The sequence below is a fragment of the Sander lucioperca genome, chromosome 14 (assembly GCF_008315115.2).
Source record: "Sander lucioperca isolate FBNREF2018 chromosome 14, SLUC_FBN_1.2, whole genome shotgun sequence".
Classification (NCBI taxonomy): Eukaryota; Metazoa; Chordata; class Actinopteri; order Perciformes; family Percidae; genus Sander; species Sander lucioperca.
The window spans coordinates 15,420,373-15,447,177 of NC_050186.1; the positions used below are offsets into that span (position 1 = coordinate 15,420,373).

A 26,805-nucleotide genomic window follows, 5' to 3' on the forward strand; every position below is an offset into this window, starting at 1 on the left:
ACCCAAGTCCTGTGATCATGGAAACTATGCAGCCATCCTCTCTCATCTTTGCTTTGAGACTGAGCACGGCTTAGTTCGGAGCTTGAATTCAACCCAATTCACCCCCTTAAAAACACACGTGCACTCCACGTGCCTGCATCTCCCTGAATAAGAGACAATATTCTCATTACATGCCTTCTCTGTATGAATTTCACATGCTGTAACCCTATTGTTGTAGCCACTGGCAGAAGTCTTAAAACACGTTGTGACCTTAATTGACATGTATGCTTGCATAAAATGTATAGAAGTAAACTCTCGTCATGTAGTGCTGTAGTCAGACTTCACACATCATTGTTTCCAGCCCTCGTTTGAAAACCCATCCTTTGGGAGCTACATGGTCCAACCTCTTAAAGATGAGTGATTAAAAGAAAAACAACTATGTGTTTAAGAATCATTTGGACTGTTTTATTGCTCTCATTCAAAACACTACACCTTAAAAAAAAACAGACATCTGCTTGCTATGGTAATTAGAGCACATAAGATTGTTGTATAAAATTGGTTTCAGAGTTCAAAAATGTTACATCGATTGTGGAATCAGAACCCAAGAGTCAAAAAGTCAAGACGTACAGATCACAGAACAGAGCGGAAGACAATGTGGTTTTGGATTTTTGGTTCAAAACAACTTTCTTGTGCTTCACATCTTGACAGCATATTGACGTGATTGTGAAAGCATTAATTATAGCCCTTTTTTTGCACTACAAATCAGATCAGATGCAGCGCTGATTGTGCACATCCTTTTCTTCAAGGAATATATGCATTTCAAATGATTGAGATATATTACATTCAGATATGCATTCATATCCTAAATCAGTTTAAATTACAGTGTGTACTTCAATGAGCAATAGAAGCATGATCAAGTCGTTTCAATAATACAGGAACATTTAAGACATAAAACTGTCACCAAATGGAATTTAGATAATGATACATTAAAGATAGTGTCTTATCAAAATGTCAATTGTCAACTGTATGCTATAAAGCAGTAGTTCTTCCAGGACTGGAAGTCACAACATTTCATTGCCTCACAGTGATAGTTTGTTGATTTGCATTAAAAAAACAAAAACATACACATAGCATGATTTAAAAAAAAAAAAAAAAAAAAAAAGTACTCAGATTTTAAACATGATCACATTTTAAGAAGGAAAGTTAAACTCAAATAGGCTTTTAGGGTTGAGTTCACAGTCAAGTGTGTGAGAATGTTAGAGGCCATCACTTTCCCCCTAAATTCTGTATGCGAAACATCAAAAAAAAATTTGGGATAAAAATCTAAAATGTGATTTTTGTGGAATTACATTTTAAAACACGGCAAAAATCATCCCTAATTATTTCATATAGACAAACAGAAGGGAAAAAAAAATATAATATCTTAAGGGTCACAGAGCAAAAAGGACCTCAAAGTGAAGATTCAGAGATCCTACGCAGTGCCAGTTGGAGTAACATAAATCAGTGTTTGATCACAAACAAACAGATGTTTAATATATAATGCCTGGCACCTACAGAAATTTAAGAGGTAGAGCTACATCCAGGTATAATCTATACCTCCCTAAAACAGGGAAAAGACAGCTTAGTGGAAACAGACCACAGAAAGAATAGCTTCAAATTTGCACAAATGGGGAAGTTAAATGGTAAAGCCATACGGTTAAAACAGGAAATTAATTTGCAGAGAGTTTAAATATAATAAATATAAGAAAAAGGAAAAATTTGACAAAAATGTTCCAAAAAGTTCCAGTTTGTATGGTTGAGCCATTTACTTCTTACCATAGTGAAACAAACATGGTATTCTCACACGCTCTTCTGGATGTGTTTTGTGAATATGCAGCCTTAGATGGATGCTTGATAAATAATTGATATGCCCATACATATCAAATTAATGTGACTGTGCACAGATGACCTTTTGTAGCCCTTTTGTTCATTATAAGTAAAAAGGAGGAAATGCAGTACCTCCACTTTGTTTTAATCTTAACATTCCAGTAGTCGTGATTCAAACTCCACAAGGAACATTAAAAAATAACTACCATATTCAAAACAGTACTATCAGGCGAGAGGCTGGTTATGTCCGGGGCTATTTGGAAGAAATCTTTGTTCTACAAACTTACTGTACCCCGGACATATTTTATGATAAAACCTCTTTAGCTGGATGCTTGTTATAAATTATTAGCATAGACATTCATAAGATATTAATGTCCTATAAAAACTGCAGATAGATGACCTTAAGTAGACCTTTTGTTTTCTGCAATAACTCATGCAGATGAAGAGTGCTCAAACCTATCCTGTGTCAGCCCTCATTAAATTCAGTACCACCAAAGTGTTTCAATTGTACGACAAATACTTCCACCCATTCTGACTGAAATCCTCACACAGGGAATATTTGAAAAAAAAAAAAAATACTGTTACAAAGTGGTACAATAGTACAAAAGAGGATGTTTGCCATGTTGCGCTGGTTCTGTTGCATCTTTGGATAATTCCTTCACAGATCTGATTCGGAGCCCTTCCTCCAGAAGAAAGCTTTATCCTTAGAGCCCCTGTCTATTCCAATCTGAGGCAAGCCTTTTGTGTGTGGACCCCTGTCCAGACTGAGAGAGGAAGAAATTCAGAGTAATATAAATATGGTGCAGTATGAACTCATAATCATACTTGCGCATTTCATTTCAGAGAAAAAAATGTGTGATGCAAAGGCCGAGCTGGTACTCACTCACTCTGCCACTGTTGGAGACTCAAAGTAGTGCTCAGCACGTTGAATGCGGGTTAAGGAAATTCTGGGGTTTATCTCCTGGAGGGGGGGGGGGGGGGGGGGGGGGGGGTTTGAAGAAAATAACTTTAAATACATACTTCACAAAAAATCTGAAATGGATCAGCAGAAAAGACGAGAGAAAAGAAAAGAAGGCAAGCGCCGCAAAGCTGCTTTTATAACAGTAAGAAAAATCTGTTGAAACTAGCTGGTTAGAGCAGCGTTAAAGAACAGTCAGAAAAGCATATTTATCTGGTAAGCTGTTAAAAAATAGCGAGAAAAGCATATTGATCTGGTAAGCTGTCAAAATATAGTGAGAAAAGCATATTGATCTGTTAAGCTGGTACATTTGTTAGTGCCTGCAAGAAGGCTAGTATGACAGCAGAAATGTGAGCATGAAGTCTTTAGAAATTAAGTTTGAACCGCCGTTAGAGCTATGGCAAAGCAAGCCCTGGCTAGTACTCACTATCCATAGATTTAGCACCCAACATGGGCTCCTGCTCCATTATATCCATAGAGATTTTTATACTGGGTACATTTTCTTGGTAGGGGTAGTCAGACTGTAGGAGGAGGGAGGGAGAACATTAACACATATGGACTTTAAATGTGAGGATCTACAGGTGGCTGTAGACAATCACGAGAACAATGGCTTTTTGGTTATCTCCATGTACATTCCATTTAAATATTAAGGTTGAAAGAATGGTTAACATACGAAGTCGATTTCGCTGTCTATGCTTCCCTTCTTCTTGTTTTTCTTCTTCTTCTCATCCTCTTTCTTTTTCTTGTCTTTCTCTGGGATGACGTCGTCCAGGTAGCTGAGGTCATGTTGGGAGAACACCCAGTCCATGGCCTTGCGAACGGCAACCAACGCCAAGATCTGTAGACACAGAAATAGTTTGATTGGCGTTCATGTAATCTTGCATTGCCAGATCTTCCTCCGCAGCTCTCTGGAGGAGGGTCTGGCTAGTCCACACAGCATTGCGGGATGGGAGGAAAACATGCTCTGGTTTATTGGCATTTCTTTAAACCAATCACAATCATCCTGCACGGAGCAATGGCGGCTCTGCAAAATAGCCTTGGGAAGGAACTTGTTTTGGTGGAACACGTGTACATTCAAAAGTAGTTTTTGTCGTGCAACAGAAAACTCAGATTGGACAGATAGTCTAGCTAGCTGTCTGGATTTACCCTGCAGAGATCTGAGGAGCAGTTAACCATAGTCCTCATGAATCGACCAGAGTTTATAATGCCAACACAAAGAAAGCGGAAGGTGACGGACATCTGGCCTAAAATGAGGGACATCCGGTGGAATTTCTGGCGACACCTGGACAATTCCGGAAATTAAACGTTGTCGATATGGACTGCGTTCATGCCCAGATATTGCTCTGCTGTAATTGTGTCCAGCTACATCAGTGATTGCAGCCGTTTCTCACCATGACAGGGAAGATGATGGCAGCCACGGTGGACTTCAGGATCCAGAGGAGGGCCAAACACAGGACCTGGATGAAGGTGAAGAGGTGGATGCGTCTCTGTGGGACGTGCCGCAGGTAGATCAGGTCCGGCTGGTGCTTGGCTGGCATCAGGAGCAGCTGCAGGCGGTCCATGAACTGACACAAGCACACAGACAAGCAGGCCAGTCAGGTCACGAGAACAATATGTTAACAATATGTTTAACAATATATGCGTAGCATATGCAAGATACTGCCGACATTTTCCATCGCACAGGAGCTCACTACCTCTTTATTATATGGTTGTTACTTATTACTGTGAGTGACAGGCTCCTACATACCGTTTTATTTTAAGGGTGTATTTATCTTTGTTAAGTAACATGTTAGTAATGCTTCACAGTAATGTAGTTACTTTTTCCAGTAACAGGATTACAATTTGAAATTCAGTAACTTTTCTTTTTTTGCTTACCCTGACATTTTTACCCTAACCAATCCCACTCCTTTTGCCTAAACGTAACCAACAAGTACTAGCCAATCAGAGGCAGAATAGGGTCACACACCCACCCACCCACACACACACACCCCCCCACACACACACACACACACACACACACACAATGATAAGATAAGCTAATGGTGGCTAGCTAGCAGCTAAGACACAACATGTTAATAAGACAACGTTTGAGTTAGCGGGAGGTGTTGTCACTACCCATGGATATATTAAGAGAAGTAGTGACAGGTGTATTTGGGACTGCAAAGTTGCGTTTCCTGGGATGACGAAGTCATGACCCGCCCTACTCTGCCTCTGATTAGCTGTTGTTGGTTGATTGTCTTCGTTGGTTGGATTGGTTAGGTGTAGGCTTGAGGAGTGGGATTGTTTAGGGGAAGAACACCAGGGTAAGCCAATCAGAGGCAGAATAGGGCAAGCCATGCCTTCGCCATCCTCGGAAAAGAAATATCACATTTTAGACATGCCTTTGCCGTCCTGGGGGAAAATACTCCGCTATCACTGGGGCTAAGCTAACATTAACTGAGTAAATACTTCCTAACCGCGGGCTGGCTGTTTGTCAATCCACAATGTCTTGTTATTGCAATTTGTTTTCACTGAGTAATATGTAATGGGCAATTGATTACAATTTTTCAAGTCGCTTGTCCAACACTGGTCAGCAGGCACTGAACAGGTCAGACTCACTCACCTGGACGCCATTGAGTGATGCCACACCCATGTAGAGGAACACACCGTAGAGCACAGGCATGGGAATGAACTGAAGCACAGGGAGCACAATGAAAAACTGTTATTAATATGATATTATAAAAGAATGTAGTAACATTAGTTTAGGTTTAATAAATGCTAAAAGACAGGAAGAGGTAGAGATGGTCAAGATGTTAGAGCTTGCTTCATACAGGTAATGTTTAGGAAAGTTTATTTTGAGCATCATTGTTTGGTTTAAAAATAATCCACAAGCAGCTTTTCTAGGAATGTTCTTTTAGGAGACACCTCAGTGCAATCACTTGGCTGCTATTGGTGCAGGTTTGGCAACTACTTGCTCAGTATTAGTCATGCAACTTTAAAGCAGTCGGGGAAAACACTACAATCAAGCAAGCTAGTGCAGAAATCCATTTGCCATCTAAATGCATAATCAATAATTAAACCAAAAGTAAAGTAAAAGCATGACAGATGAAAATAAATTTGCAGCATACGTCATAATTTGCACTAAACATTTTGCATCTTTCGCCAGAGTACACTAGGTGACAAGCCAGTCTGGAAAAGGAAAATGTATTCACAGGATCAACAGCACTACATTCAAAATGTCCACAAGGGGGAGCACCAGCCCTAACAATCTCCTCTCACTGACTACACATTATTTGTTTGGCAGCTTAATGTGGGAATGGAAACTCGAGAAGGCACTCAGCTGCAATCGGAAGTTAAGCCCCGATGAACATGCTTATTTCACATCAAATTACTTCAACTATGGGAGTTCCTAATCGGATGAATACAAGATTTGAAATTATTTGAAATTTAAGAGGGGTGTGACAGGAGTTTGTCCTAAAAGAGGCAGACAGTAATCCATATTTCCATGGAAGAATTAAGAAGTTGGAGCACTACCTTTAGGATCGGGGCCATGAAGACAGAGAGTCCTGTCAGGAGGAACACAAAGATACCGGTGACTCTTTGCTCCCTGGATTGGTGGAAAAAAGAGAAAAACAAATTAATCAATGACCAAATCTGACCAATCTGAATCAAAAACAGTTCGTAGCATGTTTCTCTAATAACAGCTTAATTCCAGAGAACCAAATTCACTAGAGATAATAACATCTACATTAATATACAGACTGAAACCTTGTCTTTGTACAAGGGATGTCTCAAACATCTATCAACCATCTGAAAAGTACAATTGATGTGCAAGTATATGTATATCTGCCTATGTAGGGTCTACATTATTTCCCACTTTCTGCCCTTTTTTAAAGATTGTTGTCTTTTTTTTTGTCTTCTTCCGTTTCTCTACTTCCTGAGGATTCCTTTATAAACAGGAAAAGGCTCGGCATTGACCATTTATGGTTATTCATGAGAGTATAGCAGGAGGAAATGAGGCTTGTACACCTGCGCACACTTTCAGATGTATTAAGGAAAATTGTGCATGACACAATTTTGTCTTTTGTGGGCAAAGAAACTTTTGGTATGGATTTTACACGCAGCAATACGGCCAATTGTCCTAAAAATCGGATTGGGAATCCAAAATAAATGTAATTAACTACCTCCCACTGTACCACAATACTCTAAAAATAGAGTATACAAATTATTCTAAAGTAATAAAAACAGAGAACCAAGGTCCAAACTCTCTGGACCATCATGTAAGAAACGCCAACGCCGTGTGCAGCAGCAGCTGTGTTACTCACCTGACACCCAGGAATTTAGGCTGCTCCCCGGGGGCCGACGTCTCGGTCTCCATTTTCAGAGAGTCAATGTGGGCGATGGAGATGACCGTGGCAGCCACGTACCATGGCAGGCCCATGAAAGAGCAGATGATTATCAGGATGGAAACCAATAACAGGTCCAAGTGATACCCTGCTCCTTTCTGAGAGGAGAGAGGAGGAAAGAAGAGGCAGAAGAATGAGATTCTCACAGTGAACCAAAGGATGAAGTATGCATCAAGAGCTGGTTTTTAAAAAGAGGTTTTTTTTTCTCAAGACATCCAATGAATGACCTAGTGGTGCACACAAATGTATTCCAATAGCAGGCAAGGCCAAACCTACCAGGAAATTTGTGAGGTTTGATGCCTTTATTAGAAGGCGTTAGCATTCTACAATACATACAAATATAATACAACAAATTATTTTACTATAAAAATGAAGGGGTTTTGCATTTTTTTCACCAGACATTCGTCACCATTTAACAGTCTTTTAAACAGCATTTAGACAAGCGTGCAGGGAGATACAATATATTTGCTGCAAATTGTAACACTTGTGGAAAAAGAACATTTTACAGGTATTTTGGGTGGCTAGTCATTTCTTACCCTTCTAAAATCCTCACTACAGCCCTTTTTTCAGTAGTTTCCTGTCCAGTTCCACCATTATTGAAGTGCTTCCTTAAATTATATCCTAGAATTTTCTGAATGAATAAAACTTTGTAGGTGGCGCACCAACCTTGAGTTTGTGCTCTTTCCGGTTGACAATCACAGCGGTGATCTGCTGGTCCATGAATATCAGAATGGTGACCAGTATAGCGGGGATTGTGGCTGCCAGGTACACCCACCAAGGGTTCCTTCCAAAAGGAGGAATAAACCAGCCCCTCAGTGGACTCGTGGGCTAGACAAAAATCAGATGAAGAACAAGGCTGTTAAAGTGACCTGGACGTCAATACACGGACACACCTGACTAGTGCATCGGCTTATTTCTATGTGTACACAGCCGAGATCTCATCACATGGATAACATCTCAAATAGAACAGAAAAATTACCTAATTGGAAGTGATTACTCTGTTACACGTTCAGAGAGTCTTAACACCGAACTGAGTCTGAAATTACTGGTGCATTATTACATGACTGGAATCTGTGAATTAAGACTCTGTGTTCAAACAAAGCTGGCTCTGTACTTGCAAGTATAAGATCTCCTGTGTTATTTGATGCAGCTACCCGCTCCTCTACCCTATCTTTCTCTTTCCTGTATGTCAAGGCTGCGTGGTCTTAACGCCAGCCGAGGAACATTTGAGTAGCAATCTCCAAGACTGACAGTGCCTTAGTTTCACGTATCGCTTACTGGGCAAACTACAAAGAAAGCATTATACTGGGATTTTGAAGAGTTTCAGAGGCTTTCTAGCAGAAACATGGATCATTATCAGTGTAATCAGAGGAAACTACACCTGGCTGGCCACTGTCATTCAGCTAAAAACAATTCAGTGAAATGATTCCAGACACACTAATGAAACGGTGACTAGGTTTATGTGAATGTATGTCACTTTTCTATTACAAGTACTTCTTCCATTTGTGTGCTATGTACCTTGAATTCGCTTGGCACTATGAGCTTTGGAGTGTCCACACCGACAAAGGCGTCCACGCCACAGAAGAGGAGAATGGTCAAGATGATCGCAAAGTCACTGATGAGCTTCCTCACCTGGAAGAGGTAAACATTTACAGCAGGTTTGACAGCTTTATTGTTTTGCTTGTGGCAGTTTGAAGCCTGAGTGACATTTTCATCTTTGAAAAAATCCACAGCCTGGGGCGCCTGGGTAGCTCACCTGGTAGAGTGCAATGCACAGAGGCTCAGTCCTTGCCGCAGCGGCCGCGGATTCAGTTCCGACCTGCGGCCCTTTGCTGCATGTCATTCCCTCTCTCCCCTCTCATATCTTAAGCTGTCCTATCAAATAAAGGCCTACAATGCCACCCCAAAAAAATTCTACAGACTGTTAAACTACGTGGTTTGTAGATAAACACATTACCTGGTTGAGTGTGCGCTTTTGATACTGCAAGTGCAGCGAGTGCAATTATATCTGACATTTATAGCGAGTAAACACAGTTGTTCACCAATTGGTGACTAATAATTGTTAATGAGTTTTAGCCTCATGCTTTCTTTGCCTCAAACACTTAATAATGTGAAATCTGACCTTCCCACATTGACTCTCACTGGCATTTGAGTGTTGTCGACTAAGCTGAGAATTGCCAGTTAAGTGTGTGGTGAACACCACAAACATATGTAATGTCACTCGTCTTGGTTCCCTTGATGTTCACTGCTTTAGGCACCAGAATTGAAAAAAAAAAAACCTGCCACATTTCCGTTGATGGGTGCTTTCACTCACTGTGGTGGGGAAGAAGCGGCTCGCCTTGAACTTCTTCAGACCCATGGAGCAGGTGTAGGTCCCAAGGAACAACATTAAGGACATCAAGGTGATGTCAGGCACATAGTCACAGGCCCCTCCCACCAGCTGCCCCCCAACCTTCAGACACTGCTGCTTGGTCAGGGACGCCCAGGTGGCATTCACAGACTGGAGAGAAAAGAGGACAGGCAACAATTAATCAACAGGCAACAATATTTGGAGCTTTGTCAATGAATTAAGCTACAGTTTTTTTTTTAAATTCCAAAACCATGCTACTAAATGTCACAAAAACAAGGACACTACATACCAGATCAGTACTGTTTGTCCATGCAGAGACATCAAGAGGATGTGAGGAGTTTCCTAGTAAAGAGAAACAATAATCACAAAAACTATTACAGTAGTATCACACTTGCAATTTTGGATCAGTATCAACATCTCTTCCCCCAAACGATCCTGCCAAGTCACTTGTGACACAGAAACTGGCTGTTGAAAGTAAACAGTGCTATCTACAGGCCAACTTATACTAGTAACATTTGTTATCTCCACTGTAAACAGGGGGAAAATAAGTTGAAAGCTTTGTTAAACATACAGTAGAAACATCACTGCCAAAGGGGACAAAACCAAATACGACGGTTGAGCTTTCACGGCCTGGTATCACTGGTGATATACAGAGTCTGACGGCGCCAAACAATAGGGAGTTTTTAGGCAAAGGGTAGTTCAAGATCACAGAGTTGTGGTATCAGACGCTGCCTATGTTACGGGATACAGTGACCACCCTTCTTTAATCTATCTTTACGTGGCCATTCCAGCAATTTCTCTTAATCTGCTGCAGTAAAAGTTCGTACTACTGTACATACCAGCAGGCATGCAGCTGCAGTCGTAAAAAGTGACAAGGTTGGGGTCGTAATCGGAGTTGATCGGGTTGTGGTGGGCCAGCTTTATCATCTTCTTGAAAGCGTCGTAGATGAAGATGAAGCTGATGAGCGCAGAGAAGCCTTCCTCGGTGAATCGCGTGAAGTACTGCACCAGGAAGCTGGCATCCGTGGCCACCAGCACCAGACAGAATACTCCCGACCACAGGCCGATCCACAGCCGAAACTCAAGGTAGTCTAGCTCGTTGTCTCTGAGGAGAAGGACACATTTGGCACGGAGGGAGTGATTCATTATGTACAGGTATATTTCCTACAATTACTGTATAATCCCTCCAAGAATTCGCTGTACTTTCAATCCCCTCTGTCTAACCGGAATTATATGAAGTTTAGTCTTTCTTAAAAGTGCTTTTAAAAAGGTTTGTAAAAAAATAATTGAAAAAATTGTCATTCTCTGGAGCCCTTCAAAATAAAATGTTGGTTTTTTTGAAGCTGTGAAACACTGGCAACCAGAGTTGTCAGCAGGCTTTTTCTTTAAATGGAAATTATGCACCTGTGGTATACGTATCCAACAGATGTAGACAAGCTAACAGCTGCTGCTGACTCAGCAACCGTTGGCGAGAGGCATGGAAACATTTGGCGGACACAGAGGCCACAACATTCTTCACTCACAGTGTAAAATTAAATGAGAGTGAATTATTAATAATGGAACATAGTCAGCGTGGTGTTCAGTAATGCTAGATGACTCTCTCTGGGAGAGGAAGCGAGTACAGTGGAAGGAGGAGAGAGACATCATTATTTAACAACATTTAATACCCATTAGGTGTTGTGAAATTACATGTTAAATCTGCACAATTACTGCTTCCCAGAGGTGAAATAGATGGACTCTATATGTATTAATAGATAAACAAGTGACCGCTGGGTAAATCGGGACGCGAAGTTGACGGCAAAAACAAGGAAAATGTAGTCAGCTGGAAACTGACAGCAGATTTACAGTAAGCACAAAAAGTTCCAGTGAGATACTGTAAAAATAAACACACATTAACCACAACAAGCCATTTTCCCCAATATTTGGATTGCCTGTTGTCCTTGTGTAATAATGCTTGCATAACCTCAACACAATGCAATGCACAATCAAGTTATAGACATCATTTTTTAGCTAATGCTAAGGATGCATACAGTGCAACTGCCCCGACTCGGCAGATCGGATCGCAAACTTGTCTTGCTGACTCCAAAGTATGCTTGTCCAGAGGCAGCCTGTCCCCACAAGGACTGTGAGGAGGTGGACTCAGGAGGCTGAGGAGGCACTGCAGGACTGCTTTGAGTCTACACACTGGGACGAGTTCCGTGAGCCACATGGCGAGAACATCAATAACATGACAGACTGCATCAGAGTACACTAAATTCTGTGAAAACATCACCATGCCCTCCCGGACTGTACGCTGCTTTCCGAATAACAAGCCGTGGATCACCAGTGACCTGAAGGTCCTTCTAAATAATAGTCAGAAAGCTTTCATGTCTGGGGACTGACAGGAACTAAGGAAAGTGCAGCAAGAACTGTGGGAGAAACTGGGGGAGTGTAAGGACTTATACCGGAGGAAGCTGGAGGCCAAACTGCAGCACAACAATGTGAAGGAGGTGTGGATGGGGATGAAAGAGATCACTGGGTGTGGGGGTACAAGCAAACAGACACCAGGCAGCCGTGACAGAGCAAACGAGCTGAACTGTTACTTTAAGAGGTTTAGCTCACAACCTTCCCCTGCCTCCTCTACCACAACCCCAACACCCCCTCAATGCCTCCTGTCTGTCTGTGGACGATGCAGTCAACATGGCGCGCGTTGAACACGCTGTTGTGTGCGCAAGCGCTGTGCCTTTTTATTACGTGTATACAGACATGTCTCTGCTGATTGGTTATCACCTGGGACCAGTGTTGGGTGTTACAAAGTAACGCGTTACAGTAACGCAACTACTTTTTTGGGTAAAAAAGTAGTGTAACGCACTACTACTGAAAATTTGGTAACGAAACGTAGTTCCTTTTTCAATTCGGCGCAACGTTACTTTTCCCAGGGACAGATTTGACAGCGACACTGCCTTCTCAGCTGCGCGCTCACAAGCTCCACACGAGACGTGACAGAGGATGGTAGCAGTGTAATCATGGCAAGCGAGAAGCAGCCAAAGCTAACTTTTGAGAGCGTTTTAAGCTTCGTGGCTTTCTGCTGGACGGCGCTCTGAGCCAGGCAGACACAAAGCTGACAACCTCACAGATGGTTGCGGTGGAGATGGCCTCATACATACACGCAGCGGACCGCTGCACGGACACGCAGAGGCTGCATGTGTCTACGACAATGCACGGACCATCGTGGCTGCGCGACCGGTACAAGTCGATACAGACATTACATAGTATACACTAACACCGTGTAACACCAATGATCTGCTGATGTGCATTCAACCCACGCTGGACTCGTTCATAATGAATCAGCCGTCACTCTGTGAGTAGAGAATCCAGTCTGCAGTGCAGTTCAGACACTTCACTGATAAACCTTTGATTGGCTTTATGGTCAAAGACAGTTTTTGTGTAATTAACTTCAGTCTCTGCCAGAGACCCCTGCTTTTAAAAGTAACGAGTAAAGTAAAAAGTTACTTTCCATAAGGGGTAACTAAGTAAAGTAACAGATTACTTTTTTAAGAAGTAACGAGCAAACACTACTTTTTAAAAGTAACTTCTCCAACGCTGCCTGGGACACGAGAGACACACCCCCACCAAACGAGAGAAAACATAACTCAAAGCCCATTTCACACCGTTCCGAGGATATAACCAGGAAACCGTAGCTAAACGGTGCACACCATTTTTAGATTGAACGTGCCCCACCTCTGCCTTCAACACCATCGTCAAGGCTCTTCTGCCGAACAAGCGGTCCCAGCTGAATGTGCCTGACTCCACCTGCAGGCAAATCACAGACTTCCTGTCTGACGAAGCAGCGTGTGAAGCTGGGGAAACACGTCTCTGACTCTCTGACCATCAGCACCGGCTCCCCTCAAGGCTGTGTCCTTACCCCTCCGCTCTTCTCCCTGTACACCAACAGCTGCACCTCCAGTCACCAGTCTGTCAAGCTCCTGAAGTTCGCCGACGACACCACCCTCATCGGAATCCTCTCTGGTGGGAATGAGTCCGCTTACAGGTGGGAGATTGACCACCTGGTGAAGTCAGAACAACCTGGAGCTAAACGCTTTGAAGAGATGGTTGTGGACTTCAGGACGGACGCAGACCCACCAGCCCCCATCACCCTGGGTGACTACACAGTCAACACTGTGGAGTCCTTCCGCTTCCTGGGCTCCATCATTTCCCAGGACCTTAAGTGGGAGCTGAACATCAGCGCCCTCATCAAAAAGCCCAGCAGATGATGCGGCAGCTGAAGAAATTCAACCTGCCAAAGACTATGATGGTTCACTCTTACACGGCCATCATCGAGACCATCCTCACCTGCTCCATCACCACCTGGTGATGGAGCAAGGACAAGGGCAGACTGCAGCGTATCATCCGCTCTGCCGAGAAGGTGATTGGCTGCAATTTGCCATTTCTACATGAGGCTGAGGCGGGCAGGAAAGACTGTAGCCGACCCCTCTAATCCCTGGAAACACAAACTGTTTGAACATTTCCCCTCTGGCAGGACGCTGCGGCCCATCAGGACCAAAACCTCATGCCATAAAAACAGTTTCTTCCCATCTGCGGTCAGGCTCCTCAAAAAGGCCCCCATGACATAGACTCTTTACCTTAACAGTAAAAAAAAATTGCAGTTATAGTTATGCATACATACACAAACAATCAGTTATTCTTGTTTGTTTGTGTATGTATGCACCAAGCAAGACAAATTCCACGAAAGTTTAACATACTATGGAAATAAACCCTTTTCGATGCTGCTTTCTGAATAACAAGCCGTGGATCACCAGTGACCTGAAGGTCCTTCTAAAGAATAATAAGAAAGCTTTCAGGTCAGGGGACTGACAGGAACTAAGGAAAGTGCAACGGGAACCGTGGGAGAAACTAGGGGAGTGTAAGGACTTATACCGGAGGAAGCTGGAGGCCAAACTGCAGCACAACAATGTGAGGGGGGTGCGGAAAGAGATCACCGTGTGTGGGGGTACAAGCAGACAGGCAGCCGTGACAGAGCAAACAAGCTGAACTGTTACAGGTTTAGCTCACAGCCTTCCCCTGCCTCCTCTACCAAACCCCCTCACCACCTCCTCCCCTTCCTCTTCTATCAAATGCTACAAAAAGACGTTCCAGTTGGATTACAAAGCTTCTGGAAGGCCTACAATTCTTACAATGCAAGAAAGACCTCGTAGAAATGCCGCAGATCTCAGCTTCATGCAAAAACATGCCAGTCTCTACACAGCATTGATCTGAAGATACCAAATATGACATAAAAGGTATAATTTGTCGTATACAACATTGTAGGCCCCACAGGGTTCAAGCAAAGTTGCCATCCTACTGTAAATGTGAATTATCGATTTGTATTAGTTCTTTTAACTTTATTGTATTTTCAGGGGGCACTAGGATAGCATCTCTATTAAAACACACAAATGACATAAAGTCCTTTGGGGATAGACAATCTATACATGTCTGCCAGGCTACTGCAGCTGTTTCTGAACTCTATTTCTCCCTCACTAATATTCTTTGATTTCAAAGTGACTGAATTAATTTTGATCTGCAACTACTCACTTGCTGAAGGTGAAGAGGAGTCTTTCAAAGACGAGCACCGGACCTGTGCTGCTGAGAATCGTCAGGGGCTGACCAGCCATCAGGCAGAACACTGCTCCTGTCAGTGCCGTACCCAGGAAACTTTCCAACACTCCCTGCACACATGGAAAAAAAAAAAAAAACACATACAGACTTTACACATAGCTCAAGGAACATTTTCAGCATACAAAGTATACAGAAGAGATGAAATGAGACCGGACATTCATACATTGAGCATCGACTCCGTAACAACCAGCGTGGAAAGAAATACTTCAACAGACCCATTTGTGACATTTTAAAAGTCACACGCACATTTTTACAATATTTTTCTCTCCGACCCTTTCTAAGCCTCGAAACATTAATACTATAATTCTGCTTACTCAGCTGGAAACTTTGTTTTCCCTATACACATCACACAGCTGCAAGGTTGGCCCATCAGGACAGGCCTGTTTAATTTCCAGTCACGTCAGTTGTTAAGACTGCATATTTTACAAGCCTGATGCTACGTAGACACTGTAGATGGATGAGTAATTGACAACTTGACTGTATTTCTGAGATCTGCGAGTAAGGTCAGGAGAGGGAAGGGATTCCCTCCGCTGTGCTCAGAGTGGAAAAGGGGAGGTGGGTGTGGGGGTGGGGGAGCAGTCATTGGAAATGTAGCCATGACGAGGCTACAGTGACCGAGTAATCTGGATCTGTGGTTATTTACAGCTTGGGCAAATCCGTGAGGCCGTTGCTCTGCAGATCGGATCAGATGCAGCTCCAAGCCAGGAGAGCGGCCAAAGCCAGGGACAACCTCACACACTCAGCTATCAGGGGCACCTGGATGGGATGCAGCATTGTTGTGCTATTATACCCCAATTGTACAACTCTTCTATATGCAATCCTGTCAGCAGCAGGTACAACAGATGGATGCAGTATGAACCTTTGAGCTCCAAATTAGCATGGCTTATCAGCTGAAGTGAACTATTTTTGTTGATCATTAGTTTGTTAGCTGTGCCATCAGACCCTAACCCCAACAGATTCAACCTCATGCCAGGAGTGTACAAAAAGATTCATAGAGTGCCCAGCTCTTGTGAGCCATATTCTACTCTACTACTCTCTGAATTCATTAACAAAAAAACAAAATGTGCTATGTGAGTATAAAGAAGAGGAGACAAGTGCATGTACCAGTACTTATCAGCTCTTTAATCTAGTTACTTTCACACTGTGTGAGCAAAATAAAGGCTCAGAATTGCACCTCTGCAAAACACAGCCCCCTTTAGGTTAAGAATCTGGAAATGATGAAACATGCAAAGGGCTGCTTCGCTTTAACTTTAGTCATTTTTTTGTCTCAAAAGGGGAAGTGCTTTTGTTTACTGTTTATTACCTCCGCCAAACAGGTAATGTTTTCGGCTCAGTTTGTCTGTTTGTGTGTTTTTTCTGTCTGTTAGCAGGATTCCTAGAAAACTACTGGCCTGATTTACATGAAACTTGGTGGAAGGGTGTCGCATGGGCCAAGGAAGAACCCATTACATTTTGGAGCAGATCCAATCCCTAACTCCACCACCTTTACACGTGAAATTACTCTGTGAAAACAGTTATATAATGTCTGTGGCTCTCGAGGGAGCTTTTGAAAATTTGAAAAAAATAAAAACATGATGATTTCATTAAGGTTATCTTGGCTTGGGCTTAAGATAGAAAGTCTGTGTAGCAAACTGGGGGTTTGAAAGAAGCAGGCATTTAGGAGTCAGTGAGGGTATAATGAGAGATACCATCTTAGGTTGTACTATGGGAAATGTAGGCCCAAGCTTGATTTATACTAGGGACTAAAAGTTGGGTTCAGGTCCAGCTTTTTTTGGAGTGGCCATATTTAGGTCACAGTTCATCTTTCAGGCCCCGAGTTAAACTTTGTCAGCCGTCATAACACAACTTGGAAGTTAAACTGGTTCAAGGTTAACAGGAAATGTGTTTTGACTGCAGTCAGCTGTACACAACAGTGTGGAGCTTTCCCTTTGATTGTGCGCCACAATGTCTCTGCAGACGCAAACCTTACCTCATTGTACATATAATAAAACCACTTACCTGCATGTTATCTGTAGCATCACCAAGTAAGCCTCCAAACGTGATCGCATTGGTGACTGTGCCCAGATAGATGAACAAGATGGCCGACAGAGACTGGATATGTAGCGCATCATAGAAGTCGCTGGCAAAAAACGGCAGCTTCCGCTTGATATCCAGGACAAGACCTCCACAAAACCTTAAACACAGAACCATTCAAGTTAGTGGGTGCAGCATCGCATCTGCTATAGAAATTACACGTATAGGTGGAAGCAAAAAAGATTACTTTGGAAATATTTTTGTCAGGAAAACATATTTCAAAATGAAGGGGAACCAAATATTATGCTACACTAATGCACTTTAAACGTTTTTTAAGTCATGTGTGGAATATTTCCTCATTGGAAACTTACTGGAAGACCACAAACACATTTCCAAGTCAAGACTTTCACTTTACGATGCATATCTTCACTGACAACATATCACTTGCCATCAATATTATAATCAGGATGACTACAAGGCACAATGTAGCCACCCAATAGTATGAGGATCATGGCAATGTTACACTAGGGTATGATTCTTCTTTGCTCATTTTATTTTAAGAAAGTGAAACCCGAATTACTTTTTAGTGAACATAAGCTCCTCTCCGACTTCGTGTCCTCCTCCCCCCCCATGTCCCGCATCATGGGGAGTGTCGCCGTTCATCTGAGGCGCCTCCGATCCGGCATACATGTGCTTTCTTCAAAAAACAGAAAACAAAACAGTCACATCCCATGATCATTCTGTCTTAAAAAAAAAAAATCAAAAATATGGGGTTCAAATCAAATCATTACATTTAACACATTTAACAATACACACTTTTGTTTTATGAAAATGTCTGGATGTTAAGTGTTTATAAATATGAAATCTATTAACAAGAAACCATCTACTCGGGCAAAAAATATGCCATTTAAAATGATACTATACAGGCATAACAGATTGATTTATTGTAAATATGCAGACTCGGTTATGCAGTTAAGAATCGGTTACCTTTCATTCTGTCAAAACTCTGAACCAAGCCTTTCTCATCTGACTGAATTGGTATTCTAAATGGTTACACTGTTTCCCCTTTTTCTCTGGCACCCTTTTCTTATCTCTCTACTACCACATCATCAAAGTGAATGGAGCGAATGTTAGAAAATGCATATATTGGTATGTGTCTCATTAAACCCTGAGAACATTGTTGAACTGAACACAGCTTGGTGTCACTTTGTTCTGAGTCTATTCAGAGTTAACTCACAGAGGCCAAGCCAGTAGGTGATAGGATATGAACCACAGAACAATTGGGATCAGATTTGTTTCATAACAACTTGGTGTCGGAGATGGGATCCTTCACTGAGGTGAGTCGCTTTAAAGTTATTCTTTGTGTGACTGCCTCTCTCCAGGATCCGTAAGTGTACTTTCTGGTTTGGGCGGGGTGTTTCCCGCTCCCAGATATCGTGTACTGGCAGATACGGTGTTTCCTATCTGAAATTATTTTAACTCTAGTGTTTTTGGAACCGGTGCCGATTTTCACACCAAGGATTATGTGCATGTCGGGAGGGTGTTGTGCCTGTGCGAAATACAAAAACTGCAGTGTTTTTTTTTCTGTTTTTAATATGGGTGTTGAGTTGCACACAGTAAACGGAAAGAAAAAAGAGAAAGGAAGGACTTAGAGGGTCTCTGGCTTGATTTCTTGTGGAGTTGCTTCTTATGGAGACAGGAATGGGTAAGTCAGAGAAAAAAGAACCTACACGGGCTTCTGTTGACACAATAACATGACGATAAACCTTAAGTACCAAAAAATGCAAAAGAGGCTAATATGCCTCTAATTCAGCCATTTAATTAAGATCCAGATGAAACTCTGAAGTGTTTTGTAACCCGAGTCTGTGGTAGATTTTACACTGATCCTTTTGTAGGCTGGACAGAGTCATCACACCCTAAATTAGACATTCCTATTCAAGGAAATGTTCATTTAACCCTTTTCACATGAAATGGATGAATGACATGTGGGATGCGGAAATGGGAGATCCAAAATGGGCGCAGTGTGTAAACCACTATGGGATTAAAGTCACCAGTGAAACCTGTTACAATGCTGTAACTGCAAACCTGTTACTAAGCAGAATCTAATACGAACTTCAAAACTCAGATGAGGCTGATGAAGAGCAGATAGCTCAGACAGACACTTTTCCATCTATGATCATGGGTGACACTGTTGTGACTAAGCTGCCGTGCTTAACTGATTTTCTGGCACTTTGTGAGAAAGCACCAAACCCTGGGGAGAACCCTGTTATTGTGTCTTGTTCCAAGAAGACTGCTCAGTGTCATTAGAAGGATTATCTTTTCATCATTACAAAAAGCGCTCCCTGAGATTACTGAGGTAGAATTAGAAGCAGAAGTCCACCTTCCTAAATCAGAAAAAATTACCACTCAACAACCGCATCTGCTTTTGTATGGGCTGATGAGGGTTACTTATATACTTTCTGGAGAATATTGCCAGAGTTTGGGCCTAAAATGAACTAAAGCTGCAAAGATTACTCGATTAATCGATTAGTTGTCAACTTTTAAATTAATCGCCAACTATTTTGATAATCGATTAGTCGGTTTGAGTCATTTAAGACAAAAGTAAAAAATTCTTTGATTCCAGCTTCTTAAAACGTGAATATTTTCTAGTTTCTTTTCTCCTCTGTGACAGTAAACTGAATATCTTTGAGTTGTGGACAAAACGAGACATTTGAGGACATCATCTTGGGCTTTTGGGAAACACTGATCCACATTTTTCACCATTTTCTGACATTTTAGAGACCAAACAACTAATCGATTAATCGAGAAAATATTCAACAGATTAATCGACTATGAAAATAATCGTTAGTTGCAGCCCTAAAATGAACAATTATAAAAAAGGACACGCGTTTCAAACTGCGAACAAAAATCAGGAGCGTCTACTCCAGTTTGTTGTAATCACTTAAGAAAACTTGGCTTGAAGTTGTGTGTAAATTTCTGTTGACTGAAGCTCTGTCATGCATGTTTAGCGAGTCTTTGACCCATCTCCAGCCATCACATGTGAGCTGGAGCATTTGGCTCCATGTGTGTTCCCTTTGACCCCTGTCAGCGATCTCACCGATTTGGGTGAGTCTCTTTTCCTCAAGTAGCTTCCTGTCAGGCAGCGGGCTTTGTGGATGCATGCAGATAAGTGTGTAATCCTATATGCAATAAGAAAAGGGCTCGTTTTTAACATAACCCTGAACTAAGTAAACATGATCCAAGAACGGAAGATTTTAGTTTAGTTATTCTTGTCACACATTCCATTCTGTGAAAACTAACCCAGGCCTTCCACATCTGACTTGAATTAGTATCATAAATTCTTACACTGTTTACCTTCCTGAGGAATTATCTGCACAAACCTACCTTCAATGAATCCTCCTTTCCTCTGGTGCCCATCTACTCTCACGTTATCAAAGTGAATGGAGCGATTGCTAGAAAATGTGTACATTCTTTTGTGTCCCATTAAACCTTGAGAATATTGTTTAACTGAACTCTGTTTGGTGTCACTTTGTTCTCTGAGCGCTCGTAACTGATTTCAGAGTCAAGTCACAGAGGTCAAGCCGGTCGATTATAAGATACGAACCACACAAAACGATCGTGAGCGGATTGTTCCATAACACACACATTGTTCTGAACTTTGTGACACGTATATATAATATAATATAGCACCTAGGCTTAATCTACGTTTTTTTAATCTGACTGCGACATTTTGTATTCAGTTATCACTCACATTAAGATGTTAGCGGAATTAAAAGGGAAATTATTTAACTTTTGAGAGAAGAGATAACACTTTTCTTCTTATGAGTGGAAAGCTACATTCATAAGATATTAAAATGCACCTTTGCTTAATTCAATACACTCAGGGGGTTAAGAAACTTCAGGTAAATATTGCTGAAAACAAACGTTACCGAGTCCATTCTCTGACTTTAAAACTTATCTGCACTTGTGCTACCGTTAGAGTAGCTCAGCATTTCAGCCTTAAAGCCAAACAGTAGTTTTGCATTTAACATCTTCCAATAATTATTTTAGCCGCTGTTTACAAAAACGTTACAGAATCTCGCTTTAAGAAAAACAGAATGAGGTGATGTGGGGAAGATTTTGTCTCTTGTTATAATGTTACAAACTAAATAGATTTTATGTGCAGTGACTTCATTCATTTGGATGAGGTTGTGTGGATTAGAGCGGACCTTTTGTCTGAGGAGGGCAGAGACTTGGGTGGCTCTATCCTGATGTCAGGGTCCCACTCTCCGGGCGGCAGCACTATGACCTCATCCAGGAACTCCTCGATACCGGCCAGCAGGTCCTGCCTGTCCTTCGCTTTATAGGCAATATCATGGAACACCTGGCAGCAAACAAACATAGCCAACCTATTAGAAATCAGCCAATCAACAACACTGCTCTAGACTGTGTGTGTGTGTGTGTGTGTGTGTGTGTGTGTGTGTGTGTGTGTGTGTGTGTGTGTGCGTTCAAGTACCGGCTGTTAGATGAGTGGGAGAATGAGTCTGGGGGAGGGATTAGGGAAGGGACTGCATTTTATTTATTTTTTTCCATAGTATCTTCTCTGTCATAGGCAGACGCTGTACAAATTTGTGTATTTGTTCAACAAAATAACAAGATAAAAATATTTGAAGAAAAAAAAAAAAGAAAAATAAATCAGCCAATCACTAATCCAAGATGTCCTTAAATTATTAATGCAGGGCTTGAGTAGAAAAACAAAATCTGCAACTTCAATGAGCCAAATACTCGCTTTTATAATTACCGGCACAGAGTGCAGCATGGCATTGGAATAGTCAACTATTGCAACCTCACTAATATAATATTAACAACCAATCACTTTCTAACCTTTTCCACAACGTACACAAAGATTGAGTCATTATTTGTGTGCACCCCGGGGCCACAGGAACAGGCAGACAGAGTGCTAAAGGGCTGCTGACGCAAAAACATCTGATAAGCAGGTGACGCCGCTCTTCACAAGAGAGCTGAGAGGGTAAAGTTTAACTAGAGGAAATCCTGGAAAAACACATCCTGCAGTGTTGACATACAAGATATACTGGGAAGAGCGATGAGGCATGTGGGAATTTGTGGGTAAGGTGCTCTCAGGGTTAAGAACATCATGAGCTGTCTGTTAACATTCCTGACAACACAGAGGGGTTAAGTCAGGAGATACACACCAGGGACACAAAGGAGACAAAGCAAACAATATATTTGACAAACCTGTATTGTATGGTTTGTTTGCCTTATTGTATTGCATTTATTCTGCCGACAACAGAACTAATTTTGTCTCCCACAACTTCAAAACACAGCTTAACTATTAAGCTATAAAGTTGTTCACTGCCAACAGGATTGGTCAGGCAAACTGCTGTGATGATTAATACAGCAATATCCAGAGAGCTGAGACATTTGGCACGAGGACAAGTACTGTAGGAGGTGTAATCCTACTGCTCTAGTGCCACCGTGAGGTTTGTGGTTTTGAGTGAAGTGTCTCGAAAACGATTGGATAGTAGTTGATGGCTAGCCATGAAATTTGGTACAGACATTCATGTTCCCTACAAGGTTGAATTGTGTTCAGTATTCTTTAACTTTTACATCTAGCGCCATCATCAAGCCAAAGTTTCATGCACCTGCAAAGTAATGACATACAGCCTCCGTTGTACTTTACGCTTAGCACTAATAAGCAAATGTTAGCATGCTACCACGCTAAACTAAGATGGTTAATATGGTAAACATTATATATAGATACCTGCTAAAACTTGTTAGCATTGTCATTGTGAGCATGCTGATGTTAGTATTTAGCTCAAAAAGCACGTTCCATTTGTACTCGGGAGTCAGATTTCCAAGCTTGGAACTCAAGCAACCACAGAGTACCGCGAGCTAAAAATCCAACATGGCTGCTCCGTGCATCAACAGTTGTGATAGCACTGGTAACATACAGTTATAAGCACTTGTGTGTTATTTGTGTCTCACTAAATCAGTGGTACACACACTGCTGTCCATCTTCTATCTGTGGACAGGTTACGCTGTTTGTATTCACAAAAAAACAGCATAATGCGTTGTTATTAACTGGCATTGCTAACAATGGCTAACCTGGCTAGAGCTAATGAAAACAATGAAAATCCGACGTGTAAATGGAACGCATTCAACTCGGGTGCGATGTCATTCCCAGCTTCGGCTTCCGAGTTCCGAGGTAAATGGAACACACTAAAAGCACCACAGAGCCGCAAGCATGGCGGCAGACTCGTCGTCTTGTTAATTGACGTTTTATATTGTAATTTATGGCACATTCCTTACTATAATGCAGTTTATAAGTAATTCAGTTACTGCCTTTAGACCGAGTGGAGCGATAAGAATCGGTATCCTACATTTCCAGGCTAGAAACTCAAAATGCTATTATCTCAGGTTCACAACCAATCAGGGTTTAATTAGTCCAATCAGAGCTTAAAGAGGATCCATTTAGTGTTCTGGGTCAGTCCTCGTGCTTTACTGATCGAAGCAAAATGTTCAATAATTTTGCTTCAATAAACTAAATAAATCACTCGTAAAACAAAGCACAAAACATGAATTTGAGAAACACTTGGCACCCAAGGGAATTCCTTAATACAAGTAGACAACCTCACATTAAAACCAGACAAATCTCCCTGCACAGTTTTAAGAGTGAATGTTAAGTAGTAAAGTACCTCATCTGACATCAGGGTGGCAATGGCTCTTCCAATTTCATGATAGGACTTTGCTTTACCTTTGGGACCCAGCAGGACAAAGAGAAATCTGAATAAGGAAAGAAAATTAGAAGTTAGGGCACATTTCGCAAGGTCAGAATTTGAAGTGGCAGATTTTTATTGACGTTATGACAATCACTGGAAGTGATGGTAATTATTTTTCAGTTAGTGATGCGGCTCTACCTTGTGGGCACAGGGACCTCGGTCAGAGCCCCGAGCATGACGGCCTGTTGCAGACGAACAAACGCCACAAAGGGAGTTTCCAGGAAGTCCACCTCTCCAACCAGCACGTTTGATGCCTCTGCATCACGGGGCAATTTTTTCATGAACTTATTCTTCAGCTGTTAGGACAGAGAGAGCAGAGCAGGGAAAGAAAAGACAAAGTCAGCAAATTAGAATGTCAGGCCGCATTGTAACAATGCATACAAGTTATTAGTTACAAGATATAAGAGGACACACACACACACACACACACACACAGTCCAAAAACTCCAGCTGTGACATTTTAAATGAATGTGGTAATTAAAATGTGGTTGCATCAAGACAGACACTAACATGGTGTTGTTACTGGTACAGGTAGTGACCACCCTTTCCTAGAATTATGTGCAGCTTGACTTTATACCACATAATAAACACTTTACTACAGCCTATGAAATTGCATCTCTACACTGCCATGCAGAATACACAATGTGATGGCTGGGTATCGTTCAAAGATTTTCAAAACTGGTACTGATACTAAAACTGTGACTTCGATACCGGTTCCTAAACAATACTTCCCCCCCCCCCCCCCCGATACCAATTTTATAAAACAAAAAGAAATTACAACATTACACGTTACGGCACAAATCTTTTTATTTATTTTTCAGCTCCTACAACATGAGCCCTGTCTCTGTGCTTAACGTAGATTTCTCCTGCCTGCCTCTAGTAGGCCTACGAGTAACGCTAAACAGCCAATCACAGACATTATTAGATCATGGTAGAAGCATGCTGCACGCTTATTGGCTCATTGACGCTGATGAGATTTACTCCTTAGGTAATTAATGACGAGGCATTTAGAGGCAATTCAGTCGGTGCCTAGAAAGTATTGATTTTGGTTCCCAGCCCTACACAAAGTACACACAAGTTTTGGGTGAAATAACTTAGTTGCAGGGAAATTATTAACTAAGGCCTTGGTGTTATGTCAAATTTTGACAAATCTACACTTCCATTAATTGTTGCTGGAGAGCAATTCCAGCTGTTACAGTTTAACTCTGTGAGCCTTCATCCGTGTGCGGTGTATCTGTAGACCACACGGCCAAATTACAGTTAGCTACTCGATCATGACAGAGAGAGAAACTGCATGTGTGGATAATAGAAACTCACAGGACAAAGACAGTGAGCTTTTGTTGCATTCAGCAGCGAGAAACCCAGGAGACAGACAGACAGACAGACAGACACACAGACACACAGACACACACAGACACACACACACACACTTCGTGAATGGATGCAGCATCTATTATTAGGTTGCATAATAATTGCATATCTCTATGCAACAATACAACTAGACACAAACAGATTACCTGATCCTTCTCTGGTTTGTCAGAGAAGTCACTCAGGCTGTTGGAGGTGAGGTTTCTGTGGGCTGTAGTCGGGCTACCTGTGGAGAGGTAAGACACTGTAAGGATCAAAAAGGTGGCCATGCGAGACTGGAGAGCTTTAAATGAGACATTTTTGGCAGGGGAGGGAGACGAGAGTCCAAGAAAAGAAAGGCACCAGGAAAGTACATGAAGAGAGCTAGAAAACTAATTGTGGCAAGGCTTAAGCTTTAGGACTAATGCCAGATGGTCATTCCCTTCAGGCGCTCCAGAGAGAGGTAAATTGGGATACATGGGCGTCCTAGCTCTGCTGCTTCTGCATGTCAACAGAAACATGCTTAGGCAACTATTGGCAAATGAGTGAGAATTTATACCTCGGAACTCAGTTCGATACGGCCCATTTACTGACTGTTAAGGAACAGAGTCTACGACTTTAGCTCTATGTTGCCAATTAAATATTTAGTTAAGTAGATTGGGAGTTCATAAGTTAAGCTTGCTTTGTGTGTCTCTACACTGACTTGCTTGAGGAGTTTGAAGCGCTGAATTAACATCCAGACTTTAACGTAATGGACTAAAAATAGTTCAACTGGGAATCTCCATGCTGCTAGTTCTACATGGGAGTATGTTCCAACTGCGCTGCTGTCAGTAGGGGTGCTGTGACCTCACTTACAGAGGTATCCCATGCTGGCGCTCCTCATGACCTCGCATGGTTTCTCTGGGTCGTGTGGGTTTAAACAAGGCTCAGGGTGCTGCTCAGGGGGGGTGCGCACTATAACACCCCAGACGCAGGAGGGTCAGAGACAGCATAGACCCAAAAAGAAGGAAAAAGACAAGGAAAACAAAGTTGGAAAGGAGGAGCAGAGAAAAGACATGAAGTTAAATGATTAGGAAAAGTCAAATCTACAACAGGAGTTAGTGTTAGGATTTCACATCAGAAATGGGAAATAAGAAAGAGAATAAAAGTGGAATTGTTTGGGTTAAGAGGGGAAAAAAAGGAGGTTTCGCATTACCATTCTCCTGGTTGGTAAAGAGCCTACTTGCACTGGAAACACTCTTGCCAATGTCAGCAAGGGAGCGCAAGTTAGACTTCTTGGTCTGGTGACGATGCTTCCGTAGCAGCGTGTACATGACCTTCTCCTTCATGTCCGCCTTCAATTGACCAATCTCAATCTGGCTGTCTGTGATCATCTCTGTTAATTAAAAGGGATGATATCGAGGGTCAACACTGAGTCACCCTTCAAGTTCTTCAAAACCTTCGACAGTGTGCCGGTATTCTGGTCAAGCCCAC

The 26,805-nt window shown here is 42.0% G+C and overlaps 1 protein-coding gene across 9 annotated transcripts in view; it reads right to left on the minus strand.

Annotated features, from left to right (window-relative positions):
- Positions 1-418: 418 nt before the first annotated feature.
- LOC116062816 (electrogenic sodium bicarbonate cotransporter 1-like) overlaps positions 419-26,805 on the minus strand; it is a 40,387-nt gene continuing 14,000 nt past the window's right edge. For 2 of the 9 annotated variants that reach the window (XM_035991209.1, XM_035991208.1), the window contains 21 exons: positions 26,528-26,707; positions 26,188-26,286; positions 25,503-25,579; positions 24,124-24,281; positions 23,902-23,989; positions 21,415-21,569; positions 17,787-17,903; positions 17,192-17,366; positions 15,110-15,243; positions 10,378-10,643; positions 9,828-9,880; positions 9,503-9,688; positions 8,707-8,820; positions 7,855-8,016; positions 7,108-7,286; positions 6,317-6,389; positions 5,406-5,474; positions 4,195-4,368; positions 3,477-3,641; positions 2,733-2,806; positions 419-2,609 (listed from right to left, as the gene is read on the minus strand). In XM_035991209.1, the coding sequence (XP_035847102.1) occupies positions 2,504-2,609; positions 2,733-2,806; positions 3,477-3,641; positions 4,195-4,368; positions 5,406-5,474; positions 6,317-6,389; positions 7,108-7,286; positions 7,855-8,016; positions 8,707-8,820; positions 9,503-9,688; positions 9,828-9,880; positions 10,378-10,643; positions 15,110-15,243; positions 17,192-17,366; positions 17,787-17,903; positions 21,415-21,569; positions 23,902-23,989; positions 24,124-24,281; positions 25,503-25,579; positions 26,188-26,286; positions 26,528-26,707 (2,804 nt within the window). In that variant the 3' untranslated portion in view covers positions 419-2,503. Of the gene's footprint in view, positions 2,610-2,728; positions 2,807-3,230; positions 3,325-3,476; positions 3,642-4,194; positions 4,369-5,405; positions 5,475-6,316; positions 6,390-7,107; positions 7,287-7,854; positions 8,017-8,706; positions 8,821-9,502; positions 9,689-9,827; positions 9,881-10,377; positions 10,644-15,109; positions 15,244-17,191; positions 17,367-17,786; positions 17,904-21,414; positions 21,570-23,901; positions 23,990-24,123; positions 24,282-25,502; positions 25,580-26,187; positions 26,287-26,527; positions 26,708-26,805 lie in introns of all 9 variants that reach the window. The other 7 variants (XM_031317526.2, XM_031317525.2, XM_035991212.1 and 4 more) reach the window with 5 other exon arrangements.